Below are 15897 nucleotides of genomic sequence, written 5' to 3'. Positions count from 1 at the left end.
TCAGTCCACAGATGGCCCCTATAGGCACCCCTACTCTACGGCATGGTCATCCACGATAAGGACCTCTCACCTCTCTCCGGCTGTCAGAGCAGCCAGTTTCTCTTCTCCCGGCTGTGGAGGGCTTGTGTCATCCAAGATATGTTGGAATTGGATCTCCAGTTCCTTGGGGTTCAGCAGGCGTCCACTATAGTAAACCCAGACCTTGAAGAAGCGCCCCTTGTGATACACCACAATGTGCTTACTGTCGGAGAAGTGCTGGATGGTATCTGGCCGTAGAATACAGAAATGATCAAACTTACACACACTGTATCCCGAATCTACCTGTACCAATAGCTCCACAGTATGAACCCAATGTCACTTATAGATGGGGTCCACCAATATCAAATATGGATTCTTGTCGCTACCGGGGTGGTCCCACGTTAGTAAGTTATCTGTCCGCAGGTTACCGTAGATGATTGCTGGGGGTCGCCAAATTGGGGCGGATAAAGAGCGCTATGCAGGGCAGTGATGTTAAAGGGAGTCTGACAACCCCAAAATGCAAAATTAAGCTACTTAAAGGGCTATTCTGTAGGGAAATAGTGTTACAATTGCTCTCCGGTTGCCTTACTGAAAGTGCAGCTGCCAGGAGAAAATAAGCCTCAGTTCTCCTAGGAGCCGCCGGCTTTTAGTCATAAAGGTGTGCCGGCACGGCTACAGTCATAGCGGAAACTGTAAGCACACCTCGGCCCTTTGACTGCCAGCTCACTCTGCACAGATAAGCTCCATCGCGAGCTGTCAATCAAAGCGCAGGGGCGTTCTTACAGCTGCCAATCAATGTATACTGAGCAGTGACGGTAGCCGCTACATGACTGAAAGGACCCCTAAAATACATCTTCAATATTGTTCCTCTTATAATTTTTACATATCGGACACGTTTCGATCTTGTAGTGGGGCTAGTAACAGTTGATTTCGAGGTTTTTTTTGCTATTTTTTTATTTACCTAATTTTTCATGCTTTTTATTTATTCATTCAATCACTTTGTTCCCCCGCAACAGATCATAAAAGACTTTTGGGAGCATTGCAACAATTAAATACATTTTTACATTGCCGATTTCCTCTGTAACTGAGGTTGGTATATTATCCCCGGTTACAGGGCAAATTTCATTTTTTGCCTCCAGCAGCTTCTTTTCACTCTCGTCATCCAGTGATCATATCGGATGGGAGAAGAAAGCCAACGCTTCCTATACACAGCGATTGGGAAGGCAGAGTTGGTAATAAACCATCTCTGCTTTCTTTTTGCGGAGTCTGGCTGTGTCTGGCAGCTGCTCCTGCAAAACCTAGTGGTGTTGACATTTTAGAACGTCATTGAATAGCAGATCATCCACATGTTTGAGGTCTATGGGTGGTCCTCAAATACTTAATGGGGAGTGTACATCATTTTATTATTTTACCAAATTCTCAGCTCCCGGAAAAACAAAACATTTATGTGCTTTACAACCCTTTCAACCCCCAGCAATCAGCCACCATCTACATTGCAGTTGTTTGCTGCGAATTTCACCTGCAATGCTGTCATGTCTGGCTAAAAGAGAATTTCGGAGGGGATCCTCAAGTGGACAACAATCCCCCTATTTGGACAAACTTATTCAATCATGTTCTATAAATCAAGGCAATGATCTGTGCTAGAAAGTAGTGAAAAAAAGCCCAACGTCAAAGGTTATAGAAATGCACAAGATTGTTCCTACCTGTCTCTACTCCGGGGATACGTGCGGTGTTAAATATGCGCTCGTACTGAGCAGAGCACATGGGCAAACAATCTTGGATCATCAGCTGTATAAGAGGGGGGAAAATGGAGGGAGCCACAGACAGGAGGATGGTGTAACAGATTATGGTGGAAGGGTTGGGGGCGCAAAAAAAAATAAAAAAAAATGGAAGGTGCAAAATGGCCAAAATGCAAAAAAAATATAATAGCAAATATATAGAAATAAATAAATATATATAATAAAACAATGGCAAAAAAAATTATAATAATTATAATATATAGAAATAAATATATATAATACATTAAAAAAATGATAAAAAATGTAAATATTAAAAAATAAAACAAAAAACGGTTGTGGTTGAGGTAAGGCAGGATTGGGTATGGGGGTTAATAGAGGTTGTGGAAGAGGAGGGGAACGACATAAAAATCGGACGTTAAAAGGGTAGAGAAGGTGACGGTAAAAGGGTAAGGAAGGGGAGAAGAAGGCAAAGAGAAGACCGTAATCAATAGACAATCCGCTACCAAAGAAAGATTATTATTTATTAGCTGAAACATAACACGTCCGTGTTAGTCTCAGCTCACATGCAAAGATAAGGCGAACCGTCACCCGGCCCGGAGCTCAGGTTGCTGCTTTAGTGCCCATTAGGTTTTGCGGGAGACGTTTGGAGCTCATATTATTATTTTTTTTTTAACAACTTTTACAAATCCGTCTTTATCTGAACGGTAGAGCGCCGAGATCTCTTCTGTAATTTGCCTTTGTTTGTGTCCTCTATCCAAGCTCCAAATGTGGATTCCCCCAAAACCTATACGTAGCGGGTTTCACACGCAAATCTCATTAGAAGAAAAGGTAAGGAGGCCAACTCTGGTCTTTGTTAGGTCCCGTTCACCATGAGGGACGGATGAGGACGTTGATTTTGGTTTCACCCGCTCGCTTACCTGTCTCCTCTCCGGGGATGCGGGTGGTGTTAAAGGTGCGCTCCCACTGGGACGAGCACAGCGGGATAATGGATCCTGGGACCCTGCTCTGTACCCAGTTATTACAACGGGAGGGGAGATAACACAGAGGTGATATCAATAACTGGCCGAGACCCCAGCCCAATGAACCCAATCAAGACTTTCATGAAGATGTTAAAAAAAATAACATTAGTGACTTAGTCCGATATTCCTTAAAGTGTACCTATCGCCAGTACAAAAACATATAAAGCTGTGTAATATATACTTATTGGGGGGCTTCTAGATAGTAGTAGCCCTCATTTGCCTGTAAACTTTCTCAATTCTGTAGAAATACACCAAAGGGATAGGAAGGGGATGCAGCTGCAGCTTCTATTTCTATATGCTGAGAGTGAGGAGATATCTGATTGGCTCAGGGAGCGGTCCACAGCATCATGGGATATGTGGGCAAGAAGCTTTATCAAAGTAAGGGCACAACACCAGAAAGTGTGAAGTAATACACTCACACACGACATTGTGCAGCAAATACACATCTGAATCTGATTTTTTTTTTTTTTGCGACAGGTTCACTTTAAAGAGAATCTGTCACACCAGGAGCACGAGGGACATTTCCATCCAATCAAAGGGTTAAATTCACACTTTGTCCAAATTGTATTAGGCGGCCATACACAATAGACTTCGGTCAACTGAACCTGGCTGACTAATGTATATCTGATATTCGGAAAACTATTGTTAAAGGGGTTCTCCGGTGAAAACAGCGGCTCACTGCCTTCTTCTAATTAAGAACACATGATGCACGCTCGGCCAATCCTTGTACTGCAGCTCTCCCATTTACTTGAATGGGAGAGAACTGCAGTACCATTTGCAGCCACTACACAGTATGGCGCTGTGCTATTTCCCCTGTATCACTGGTGCTTTAAATCAGCGGATCGGTGGTGGTCCTGGGAACTGACCTGATATAGAAGGATAGGCCATCAATACTAACGTCCTTTTAAAAGTAGATTATTAGTGAGGAAGTTAAAATAACCCTCACTTATCTTTGGTAGTGGCTCAAAATGACGGCCGTCCTGTGCATTATTTTGGAGCAGGCTATGAATAATGTATGAACATGACCCGAGAGGTTACACTGGCAAAGACATCAGACAATGTCTGTAATAATGCCGTATAATAAAAATATCAGATTTCTTACCGGTTTTAACTCCTCGCGACTAAGCTTGCGTCGATACAAAAGCAAGGCATGGACCGTGTTACCTGCGCGAGCCGCTTGGATCGGGGTTGGTGTAACGTATAGAAAGTCCTAATGTGGAAGCAGAAAGGAAAATAACAACATCAGCATAGTTAATGTATGCATAGTTGGCAAGGGGCGCTGGAACATCCCTTTAAAAGGTCAGTTCCCATCTTATAACGAGGAATGCCATCAATGTATGGGATCCCTTTAAAATAAGCAACAGTAAAAAGGAAAAAAAAAAAAAAAAAACTCGTACCTACCTGCTAACTCCCATGTCTGGCTATCACATGTGACCCCTGCAGCCAATCACTGGCAGCAGAAATAGGGAAGCTGCTGAGGACAGTCACTGGCTGCATTGGTCACCAAGAGAAACACATGCGCGATGGGGAAATTGTTTTTTATTTTTAAGCATATTTCATGCCTTATTACATCCCAGACAACCCCTTTAAAACAAGATGAGCTTCCATTTCTTTGTATGAAAAGACGAAATCCAAAATAAAGGCGTCTAGAGACCCTTTCTACACTGTTCAACCTTAACCTTATCATTTATAAGATCAAAATTCCATAAAGTTATCATCGTGCCAGATTTAAAGTGACAGCGACCTCCTGTGCGAGCCTTGTAACACATTACTGCGCCACACCCTGGGGCGGAGGACAGATAACACCCGCCAGACTTGGTGAGAAAGGTTCCTGCTATCTTCTTTGGACTTCCTGCTCTTGTTCCCTGACCGGCAGCGCTATGACTAATGGGTCTTGGAACAGTTCACCTAATTTTCGCCACCGAGCCACAGCCATAAATGACCCCCGACGGCCACATGCAAACTGATCGGTGGTCACGTAATGGACTGTTTAGAGAGGCCAACTATAGATCTAGAATGCTCAATAATCCCATCATCCAAGTTATGGGCAGCGCGTATCCACTGGCGTAGCTAGAGCTTTTGCCGCCCGGGGCTGTTTCCGAGTTTGGCGCCCCCCCCCCCCCAATTGCCATCACTCAACGCCGGGCACCGCCCCCTCAGCACTGTTTACCCATGAAATCCGGTGCCTGCGCTGTGTATCGCTGTTTGGTGCAGGCGCAGAGAGCTCTGGCCGTCTGACGTCACAGCCAGGCTTGCAGACTGCGCCTGTGCGGCCACCCACCTTGGTAATCCCAGCCCCGCAGTGTGTTATGCATTATGCAGAGTGCGGGGCTGGGATTCACAAGCAGGGCGGCCGCACAGGCGCAGTGTCCAGCAATCTGCCCCAGTGTCCAGCAATCTGCCCCAGTGTCCAGCAATCTGCCCCAGTGTCCAGCATTGCCCCCAGTGTGTCCAGCAATCTGCCCCAGTGTCCAGCATTGCCCCCAGTGTCCAGCATTGCCCCCAGTGTGTCCAGCATTGCCCCAGTGTCCAGCAATCTGCCCCAGTGTCCAGCAATCTGCCCCAGTGTCCAGCAATCTGCCCCAGTGTCCAGCATTGCCCCCAGTGTGTCCAGCAATCTGCCCCAGTGTCCAGCATTGCCCCCAGTGTGTCCAGCAATCTGCCCCAGTGTCCAGCATTGCCCCCAGTGTGTCCAGCAATCTACCCCAGTGTCCAGCATTGCCCCCAGTGTGTCCAGTATTGCCCCAAGTGTGTCCAGCATTGCCCCCAGTGGGTCCAGCAATCTGCCCCCAGTGGGTCCAGCAATCTGCCCCCAGTGGGTCCAGCAATCTGCCCCCTGTGGGTCCAGCAATCTGCCCCAGTGGGTCCAGCAATCTGCCCCCAGTGGGTCCAGCAATCTGCCCCCAGTGGGTCCACCAATCTGCCCCCAGTGGGTCCACCAATCTGCCCCCAGTGGGTCCACCAATCTGCCCCCAGTGTGTCTCCAGCAATCTGCCCCCAGTGTGTCTCCAGCAATCTGCCCCCAGTGTGTCTCCAGCAATCTGCCCCCAGTGCGTCCAGCAATCTGCCCCCAGTGTGTCTCCAGCATATTGCCCCCAGTCTGTCTCCAGCATATTACCCCCAGTCTGTCTCCAGCATATTACCCCCAGTCTGTCTGAGTCAGACATAAAGAAAAAAAAAAAAAAAGTAAAATCCTCACCTCTCCCGTTCCCAGCGCAGGTCCCGTGCACTCAGCGTCTCTCCGGCTCTGCAACGCTCAGGACAGAGAGGCTGAGCGCGCAGTGATGACTTCATCGCACCCTCTGCCCTGAGACGTCGCAGAGTCAGAGAGCGGTGAAGACGCTGCAGCTGCTGCAGGAACCAGGAGAGGTGAGTATAGGGGGGCCCAGCGCTGGTATCGGGGGGGGGGGTTGGGGGGGGGCCTGGTCGTGGCGGCGGTCGGTGCCGCCCGAAGATTTAAAGGGCCCGCGTCTCTCTCTTTTTTTTTTTTTCTTCCTCCTCCTCCTCTCTGGGTCGGAGCCGCCCCTGGCATTATGCCGCCCGGGGCGGCTTCCCCCCCCGCACCCCCCTTCCTACGCCACTGCGCGTATCCGGTTTACACGTGGCCACGGACTTTCGAAAACCGGCGCAAAAAATCATCTCACCCGACGAACAAGCGTCTTGCTCGTCTGTTGGATGATTGCCTGTCTGTTTAGTCAGGCTGATAATCAGAAAACACGAGTGTCTAAGAACACTTGTCCCCAATTATTGGCCTGTGAATATGGGCACTTCACTAAACCCCATAGATCTAGAGAATGGGGCTCTGACGAGATTGAGCATGTGCACCTCCGATCTATTCATTCTCTATGGGAGAGCCAGAAACTGCTGAGCGCTGTAATCAGCCGTCACCACCAGTCCCGTAGACAATGAATGCAGTGGAAAAGCTCATTCTCAATTTCAGATGGGTCTCCGTAGGACCCTGTTCTTAGTAACGGTGGGGGGATCCGACCACTATAAGCAACTAGTAAGTTATCCTACCGATAATGGATACCTTAACCCTTTAAAAGGTTATTCACAGAACCTCATTATTTTTCACAAAGCACAGCACATACATACTTATTGTTAGCATGCAGACTAGGCCCAACAGAACGTTTCTTTCTTGTACTTTTGTGTATTTTTCCCTCTTGATGCCCGTTGATGCATCCCACTTCACATAGCTGAACGGGTTGTCCTATTTCCAGCAGCACCTGCTTCTCCTCAGTGCTGCAGACCCCTCCCTCGTCTACTGGTCTTATCTCTCTATGTTATCACCCAGCTAATCTAAGTGACACATTCCCCTTAGACTGTGTGCACACGTAGCAGATTTTTTGTGTCTTTTTTCGCAGTTTTTCGCTATAAAAACGCTATAGAACCGCAGAAAAAACGCTCACATTAAGCATCCTATTTAATAGAATGCAATCGGCATTTTTTGTGCACATGCTGCATTGTTTTCCTGAGCGGAATCGCATTCCAGAAAAAAACGCAGCATGTTCATTAAATTTGCGGAATCGCGGGGATTCCGCACACCTAGGAATGCATTGATCTGCTTACATCCCGCATGGGGCTATGCCCACCATGCGGGAAGTAAGCAGATCATGTGCGATTGGTACCCAGGGTGGAGGAGAGGAGACTCTCCTCCACGGACTGGGCACCATATAATTGGTCAAAAAAAAAGAATAAAAATAAAAAATAGTGATATACTCACCTTTGATGGCCTCCGGAGTCTTCCCGCCTCTCAGCGGTGCACGCGGCCGCTTCCGTTTCTATAGATGCTGTGTGTGAAGGACCTGCGATGACGGTGCGGTCACATGACCGCGATGACGTCGTGGTCACGTGACCGCGACGTCATCGAAGGTCCTTCACACACAGCATCTATAGGAACGGAAGCCGCTGAGGAGATCGGCTGTCTGCGGAAGGTGAAAATAACGATTTTTGTTAAAAATAATTAAAAAAAAAATTCTATCTTTTACTATTGATGCTGCATAGGCTGCATCAATAGTAAAAAGTTGGTCACATTTGTCAAACACTATGTTTGACAAGTGTGACCAACCTGTCAGTTTTCCAAGCGATGCTACAGATCGCTTGGAAAACGCTAGCATTCTGCAAGCTAATTATGCTTGCAAAACGCTAGTTTTTAGCGGGAATATGCATGCCAATTCCACATGCGATATACCTGCGGCAGGAGCTGCAGAATTTCCGCGGCAATTTCTGTGGCAATTCTGCAACGTGTGCACTTAGCCTTATGCTTCTGTGCACACTCTGCTCCTATCTTCTGCCACCTACATCAGTGTGTGGTTTTACATGACCCTTATGCCCCTGTGCACACTCTGCTCCTATCTTCTGCCACCTACATCAGTGTGTGGTTTCACATGACTGTTAGCCAGTTTCTAGCAGAGCTCAACTCTCCTGCACTTCCCGACAAAGGCAGCGCAGAGCTGTATTTGTCATCTGCTATATGACACGTATATGATAAATAAATTAGTAAGTGGTTCCTCTGTAAGGTCTTGCTTACCATTGCGTAATAGTTGCTGTTTACCATAATGGGGCTCCTTCCGCGCAGGTAGATGTATTCTTCCCACCAATCACTCACCTACCAGACAGAGAAAACCAGGTTCATTCAATCATCTGAATACATTTCGAAGAGTTGAGGCCAGAACCCAATAATTTTTCAGGTGTCCCAGCTTCTACCCTCTGACAAATTTTCATAAAAGAATGATTTTGACATGTCTAGACCATTGTTCTTGAAGGAAATAAAGGTGTCTCACCTTCTCCCTTGTGAGAATACATGCATGCTCAGTTGAAGGGAAGGTGCATGTTTATGGAGTAATCGGTAAGACAGCCTCTAAATAATCAAACATTCGTCTAACAGCCATCTTACGGGGTATGGCCAACTTACAGGGGTTGTTTACCTTTTAGGTCATCAATATCAGATCGGTGGGGGTCTGACTCCCAACACCACCCCAGCGGTGAACAGACCAGAATACATTGATTGCAGAGAACTGACCCAAACATTTATCAGCAGAACATATCACAATTGATATGACGATGAAAAACAAAAGGGTTCTTACATAGTTAGAAGCCCACCAGGACTTTAGCTTCAGGTACCACTGCAGCTTGGGTGCCAGTTTAGCTTCAAAGTCTTTGGCAAGTCCGGTCATGCGCTTGAATTCCTCATCGTTCATTAGAGGCCTCACCGATTCCAGGTACTGAGGATAAGGCGTTAACATGGAGGTTATCACATTGCATCACTGTGCACTTAAAGGGAATCTCTCAGTAGGATCATACCTCCTAAGCCGTCTATATGGGCAGGTAGGGCATAGGAAGCTGAATAAAATGATACCTTGATATTTGCGATCCGATGTCTTATTCCAGAGAAATCCACGTTTTTCTTAATATGTAAATGACCTGTTAAGATCTATGGACTGGACATAGATCTCCCCGAGAATCTGCCTCCAGAGCTTATTGTAAATGAAAGGGGGTGTTACCAGTTGAGACATGTAAAAACTGAAGTGCGCTCTCCTGATCCAGGTATCTCACACTGATAACACCCCTTTTTTTATTTAAATGAAGCTCTGGAGGCAGAATCTCGGGGAGAACTATGTCTGGCCCATAGATCTTAACAGCTCATTTACATATTAAGAAAAAAGTGGATTTCTCTGGAATAAGACATTGGATCTCAGATATCAAGGTATCATTTTATTCAGTTTCCTATGACCTACAAGCCCATATAGATGGATAGGAGGGTTGATTCTACTGAAAGATTCCCTTTAAGACCCAACCCTACTGTTTAGGATGAGGGCGGAGCCATATGCATTTACTTAGCTATCAGCATCGGTGCTCACATACTTTTGGCCATTATTAGTGCTTGAAATCCTATCATCTGATAAAACTGAACAAACACGTCTAAGTTGGTCTAAATTTACCTTTTGCATTGTGTCTTTAATTTTTGGAACGGGAAGGCGAGGAAGCGACGCCTGGTAACTGTACAGCATGGGCTTACGGCCAGAGAAGATCTTCACTAAAGTCTGCAAATCAAAGAAACTGTTAGTTGGGGTCAGGAGACCAAAGGTCCTACTGCTGTAACCTCTTAAATTGCTTATAAACACTAGACGTTTATGGCCTAGTTCTGATATATGATGTCACTGGATAAAGGCTGTGCAGAGACCCCGATTCCAGTGATGTGTCACTTACTTGGCAACTTGTTGCTCAATAATTTCTCTGCTGCAGATCTATCATTTCTCTGATCCGCAGAGCTCTGTGTAACCCCACCCACACCACTTATTGGCAGCTTTTTGTCTGTACAAAGAAAGAAGCCAATCAGTGGTGGAGGCGTGGTTGGACTACCTGGCAGCAGGTTAAATAGTCCTCGATGGATAATTTCCTGCTGATAAAACTGTGATTTTATAAAATCTACAGCAAGAAGCCCAGTAAGCGATACATTGGCGGAATCAGAGTCTCTTATACCTACATTATGCTGCTCTCAGATTAAGTGGTAAAAATGTGGTGACAGATTCCCTTTAAGGGTTTCCAAACAAAAACGATTCTTATCACTGACAGAACAACATTTCCAATCAAGATTACATTTTGAGATTCTATTTATTTACAACTGATTAATGATCACTGGTTTTCCAAAAACCCATTTCCTCTTGTTCAGAACCCTCCTTCTTAAAGACTTTTATCCGTTTATTAATTATGATTTAGCCCACAATTCGTCACACGTCACACCCAGTACCGTTCCTCCAAGACTTCAAAGTTCAAGCAAACATAGTGGATAGCGTAACATAGTTACATAGTTATTAAGGTTGAAGGAAGACTGTAAGTCCATCTAGTTCAACCCATAGCCTAACCTAACATGCCCTAACATGTTGATCCAGAGGAAGGCAAAAAAAACCCATGTGGCAAAGAGTAACTCCACCATGGGGAAAAAAATTCCTTCAGGACTCCACATACGGCAATCACACTAGTTCCCTGGATCAATGCCTTATCAAGGAATCGAATATATATACCCTGTAACATTATACTTTTCCAGAAAGGCATCCAGTCCCCTCTTAAATTTAATTAATGAATCACTCATTACAACATCATACGGCAGAGAGTTCCATAGTCTCACTGCTCTTACAGTAAAGAACCCGCGTCTGTTATTATGCTTAAACCTTCTTTCCTCCAGACGTAGAGGATGCCCCCTTGTCCCTGTCTCAGGTCTATGATTAAAAAGATCATCAGAAAGGTCTTTGTACTGTCCCCTCATATATTTATACATTAAAATAAGATCACCCCTTAGTCTTCGTTTTTCCAAGCTAAATAGCCCCAAGTGTAATAACCTATCTTGGTATTGCAGACCCCCAGTCCTCTAATAACCTTGGTCGCTCTTCTCTGCACCCGCTCCAGTTCAGCTATGTCTTTCATATACACCGGAGACCAGAACTGTGCACAGTATTCTAAGTGTGGTCGCACTAGTGACTTGTACAGAGGTAAAATTATGTTCTCCTCATGAGCATCTATGCCTCTTTTAATACATCCCATTATTTTATTTGCCTTTGTAGCAGCTGCCTGACACTGGCCACTGAATATGAGTTTGTCATCCACCCATACACCCAGGTCTTTTTCATTGACGGTTTTGCCCAGAGTTTTAGAATTAAGCACATAGTTATACATCTTATTACTTCTACCCAAGTGCATGACCTTACATTTATCCCCATTAAAGCTCATTTGCCATTTATCAGCCCAAGCTTCTAGTTTACATAAATCATCCTGTAATATAAAATTGTCCTCCCCTGTATTGATTACCCTGCAGAGTTTAGTGTCATCTGCAAATATTGAAATTCTACTCTGAATGCCCCCTACAAGGTCATTAATAAATATGTTAAGAAGAGGGCCCAATACTGACCCCTGTGGTACCCCACTGCTAACCGCAACCCAGTCCGAGTGTGCTCCATTAATAACCACCCTTTGTTTCCTATCCCTGAGCCAGCTCTCAACCCACTTACACATATTTTCCCCTATCCCCATTACTCTCATTTTATGTAACAACCTTTTGTGTGGCACCGTATCAAAAGCTTTGGAAAAGTCCATATACACTACGTCCACTGGGTTCCCTTGGTCCTGTCCGGAACTTACCTCTTCATAGAAGCTGATCAAATTAGTCTGACATGAACGGTCCCTAGTAAACCCGTGCTGATACTGGGTCATAAGGTTATTCCTCTTCAGATACTCCAGCATAGCATCCCTTAGAATGCCCTCCAGGATTTTACCCACAGTAGAGGTTAAGCTTACTGGCCTATAATTACCGAGTTCAGTTTTTGCCCCTTTTTTGAATATTGGCACCACATTTGCTATACGCCAGTCCTGTGGTACAGACCCTGTTATTATGGAGTCTTTAAAGATTAAAAATAATGGTCTATCAATGACTGTACTTAGTTCATGCAGTACTCGGGGGTGTATCCCATCCGGGCCCGGAGATTTGTCAATTTTAGTTATTTTTAGACGCCGCTGTACTTCCTGCTGGGTTAAGCAGCGCGGTTAAAGGAATACTAACCACAGAAAATGAACAATATTGAAAAAATATCCCAGCACTCCCTCCCTTTGACCCCATTGTATCTTGTATTCCAATTAAAAACAAGAAACATATGAAGAAATTTTCTCAATTTGTGTCAGAAGATCAGCGGAGTGCCCCTACTCCTCCGGTGTGTGGCTGTAAGATAACTTGCTGCAGCGAAAGCCTCCCACTTCTTCCCTATCCGCACTAAGTCAAAGGATCAACTAGCCTTGTCCCCTCGGGGGCGGGGCTTCCACTGTCCAACCGTCAAAAATTAAACTGATTGGAGCAGGAAATTACCAAGCAGGTAGAGCTGCAGACCACCCACACAGGGCAGATGCTGGCTGCTTTATACCAACACCGGCCTCTCGCAGGACCAAGTGGAGATAGCTCCTGCTGTTAACTTGTTAAATGCCACTGTCAATCTCTGACATGGTGGGATGCCTGTTCTAACGCCCAACGCCCGCCCCTTCCTGTGACGTACTGGTTTTTCACTATATACTGCAATACTAAGCATATAGAACAAACCATCAAACGACAGCAGGTTCAAGTCCTCAAAGGGGAGAAAACAATATGGTGAAAAGTAAAAATATTCTTCTTTTTTGCAGAATTTTTTTTCCCAGGAAAGTGATAGACACCATAATGGAAATCATTACAGTCAATAGCGTCCGTAAAGCGCCATTTGTGTCTGACGTGTTGGATCTTACAAACATGAATGTGTGCAAACCACAGTTGAGCAAAAACATTTTCACGACCTTGGTCCAGCAGCCATGTTGGTAGTCCATGGCCACCAGACCAGTGGACCGCCTACTGCGGCGTCCTTCTGATTAGTAGGCACTTGCACGTCATTTGTGCTTCGCAATACATTGTAAAAAAAGTCGCAGCGGCCTACTAGTCAGAAGAGTGGCTGGGACTGCTACCTACCAGCCATAACTTGGTGGTGGCCGACATCTTGCCGTGCTGCTCGTACATCCAGCCGTGGTATGATAGGAGTTGTTTTAGGATATAACGCATGGTCATGATGAGTGCGAACCACAGGCCGGTGGAGAAGAGCAAGGCGCTGACAATACTCTGTCCTTGGTGGGATAAGTAGCCACTGCGAGATAAGAAAAAAAAAAAAGATATGAAAAATGCACAAACTCCAACGTCACCATGAGACAACGGAGTAAGCAGACCTGCGTCTGATCTCGAGCCTTTAATATCGGGCAAGGCCAACGCTGATGCATATACTGGGCCGAGAGGCCAAAAGAAAAGAAACACCGTGACAATTAATACATACCTTACAGGCAGATGCTCTTTGATTTTGCCAATCATGCCCATGGATGGGTCCACACGAGCATACATGGTCCCCATAATGGCAATCACCACAAAGAGCCAGCTGGAAGGGCTGGCGGGATACACTCCAGTGATGAAGCTATTCTATAGAGAGGAAAGGTAGACGGATTAGAGCATTTTAGAAATATATATATATATATATATACACACACACACACACACTATGTTCCCAATTATTATGCAAATGGCATTTTTCTCTGATTTTCCTATATGGTTGGTGCAAATGACAGTCAGTCTAATAAAAGTCATCACCCGTTTATACATCGAATTTTATTGAAGAAACCTCCCAATGATAACAGTATAATCTCCAAAAGTAATAAAAACTCAAAATGCACTGTTCCAAATTATTAGGCACAGTAGAATTTCTAAACATTTGATATGTTTTAAAGAACTGAAAATGCTCATTTGTGGAATTTGCAGCATTAGGAGGTCACATTCACTGAACAAAAAAGCTATTTAACTCCAAAACCTCCTAACAGGCCAAGTTACATGTTAACATAGGAACCCTTATTTGATATCACCTTCACAATTCTTGCATCCATTGAACTTGTGAGTTTTCGGAGAGTTACTTTTTGTATTTCTTTGCATGAAGTCAGAATAGCCTCCCAGAGCTGCTGTTTTGATGTGAGCTGCCTCCCACCCTCACAGATCTTTTGCTTGATGATACTCCAAAGGTTCTCTATAGGGTTGAGGTCAGGGAAAGATGGTGTCCACACCATGAGTTTATCTCCTTTTATGCCCATAGCAGCCAATGACTCAGAGGTATTCTTTGCAGCATGAGATGGTGCATTGTCAGCATGAAGATGATTTTGCTCCTGAAGGCACATTTCTGCTGTTTATACCATGGAGGAAAGTTGTCAGTCAGAAACTCTATATACTTTGCAGAGGTCATTTTCACACCTTCAGGAACCTTAAAGGGCCCTACCAGCTGTTTCCCCATGATTCCAGCCCAAAACATGACTCCTCCACCTCCTTGCTGTTGTTGCAGCCTTGTTGGGACATGGTGGCCATACACCAACCATCCACTACTCCATCCATCTGGACCATCCAGGGTTGCTCAACACTTATCAGTAAACAAGAATGTTTGGAAATTAGTCTTCATGTATGTGTGGGCCCAATGCAACCATTTCTGCTTGTGAACACTGTTTAGGGGTGGCCGAATAGTAGGTTTATGCACCACAGCAAGCCTTTGAAGGAGCCTACACCTTGAGGTTCGAGGGACTCCAGAGGCACCAGCAGGTTCAAATATCTGTTTGCTGGTTTGTAATGGCTTTTTAGCAGCTGCTCTCTTAATCCGATGAACTTGGCAGAAATCTTCTTCATTATGCCTTTATCAGCACAAACACGTCTGTGCTCAGATACAGCCACAAATCTCTTAACAGTATGATGATCACGCTTAAGTTTTCGGGAAATTTCTAATGTTTTCATCCCTTCATCAAGGCATTGCACTATTTGATGCTATTCAGCAGCAGAGAGATCCTTTTTCTTTCCCATGTTACTTGAAAACTGTGACCTGCTTAATAACGTGTAACATCATTTTTAAGTAGTTTTCCTTTATTTAGAATCACCTGGAAAACTAATTATCCCATGTGTTTAAGATTGATTTCAGTGATCCATTGAGCCCTGAGACACAATACCATCCACGAGTTTATTTGAAAAACAAAACAATTAAATCTTTATCACACTTAAATCCAATTTGCATAATAATTTGGAAAACAGTGTATACATACAGTCATGATAGAAAATGTTGGCACCCTTGGAATTGCTCCAGAAAATGAAGTATTTCTCCCAGAAAATTATTGCAGTTACACATGTTTTATTATATTATACACGTTTATTTCCTTTTAGTGTATTGAAACAACACAAAAAAATAGAGAAAACAAGGCAAATTGGACATCATTTCACAAAAAAAAACGAGCTGGTCAAAATTGTTGCCAATTGTTGCCACCTTTCCAAAATTGTGGGTAGACAACCTTGTTTCAAGGATGTAATGCTCGTTCTAATTCACCTGTGGCAAGTAACAGGTGTGGGCAATATGAAATCACACCTGATGCCAGATAAAAAAATAAGTTGTCAGTCTTAGCATGGTGTGTGTGTGTGTGTGTGTGTGTGTGTGTCACACTAAGCATGGAGAACAGAAAGAGTAAAAAAGAACTGTCTGAGGACTTGAGCACCAAAATTGTTAAACAATATCAACAATCGTAAGGTTACAAGTCCAACTCCAGACATCTTG

General features: G+C 44.7%; 1 protein-coding gene across 9 annotated transcripts in view; it reads right to left on the bottom strand.

The window, feature by feature from the left end:
* Window positions 1-15897, bottom strand: part of LOC143770237 (carnitine O-palmitoyltransferase 1, liver isoform-like) — a 67389-nt gene that overhangs the window by 18243 nt on the left and 33249 nt on the right. For 6 of the 9 annotated variants that reach the window (XM_077259660.1, XM_077259662.1, XM_077259659.1 and 3 more), the window contains exons 3-10: window positions 13609-13748; window positions 13254-13425; window positions 9718-9819; window positions 8863-9000; window positions 8307-8384; window positions 3879-3986; window positions 2675-2762; window positions 71-266 (exon numbers count right to left, since the gene is read on the bottom strand). In XM_077259660.1, the coding sequence (XP_077115775.1) occupies window positions 71-266; window positions 2675-2762; window positions 3879-3986; window positions 8307-8384; window positions 8863-9000; window positions 9718-9819; window positions 13254-13425; window positions 13609-13748 (1022 nt within the window). Of the gene's footprint in view, window positions 1-70; window positions 267-1721; window positions 1807-2674; window positions 2763-3878; window positions 3987-8306; window positions 8385-8862; window positions 9001-9717; window positions 9820-13253; window positions 13426-13608; window positions 13749-15897 lie in introns of all 9 variants that reach the window. The other 3 variants (XM_077259667.1, XM_077259668.1, XM_077259666.1) reach the window with 1 other exon arrangement.

Source organism: Ranitomeya variabilis, chromosome 4, assembly GCF_051348905.1.
Source record: "Ranitomeya variabilis isolate aRanVar5 chromosome 4, aRanVar5.hap1, whole genome shotgun sequence".
In the NCBI taxonomy this organism is placed as follows: domain Eukaryota; kingdom Metazoa; phylum Chordata; class Amphibia; order Anura; family Dendrobatidae; genus Ranitomeya; species Ranitomeya variabilis.
Note: the sequence above shows the minus strand (reverse complement) of the source record. Positions and strands in the feature narration are given on the sequence as shown.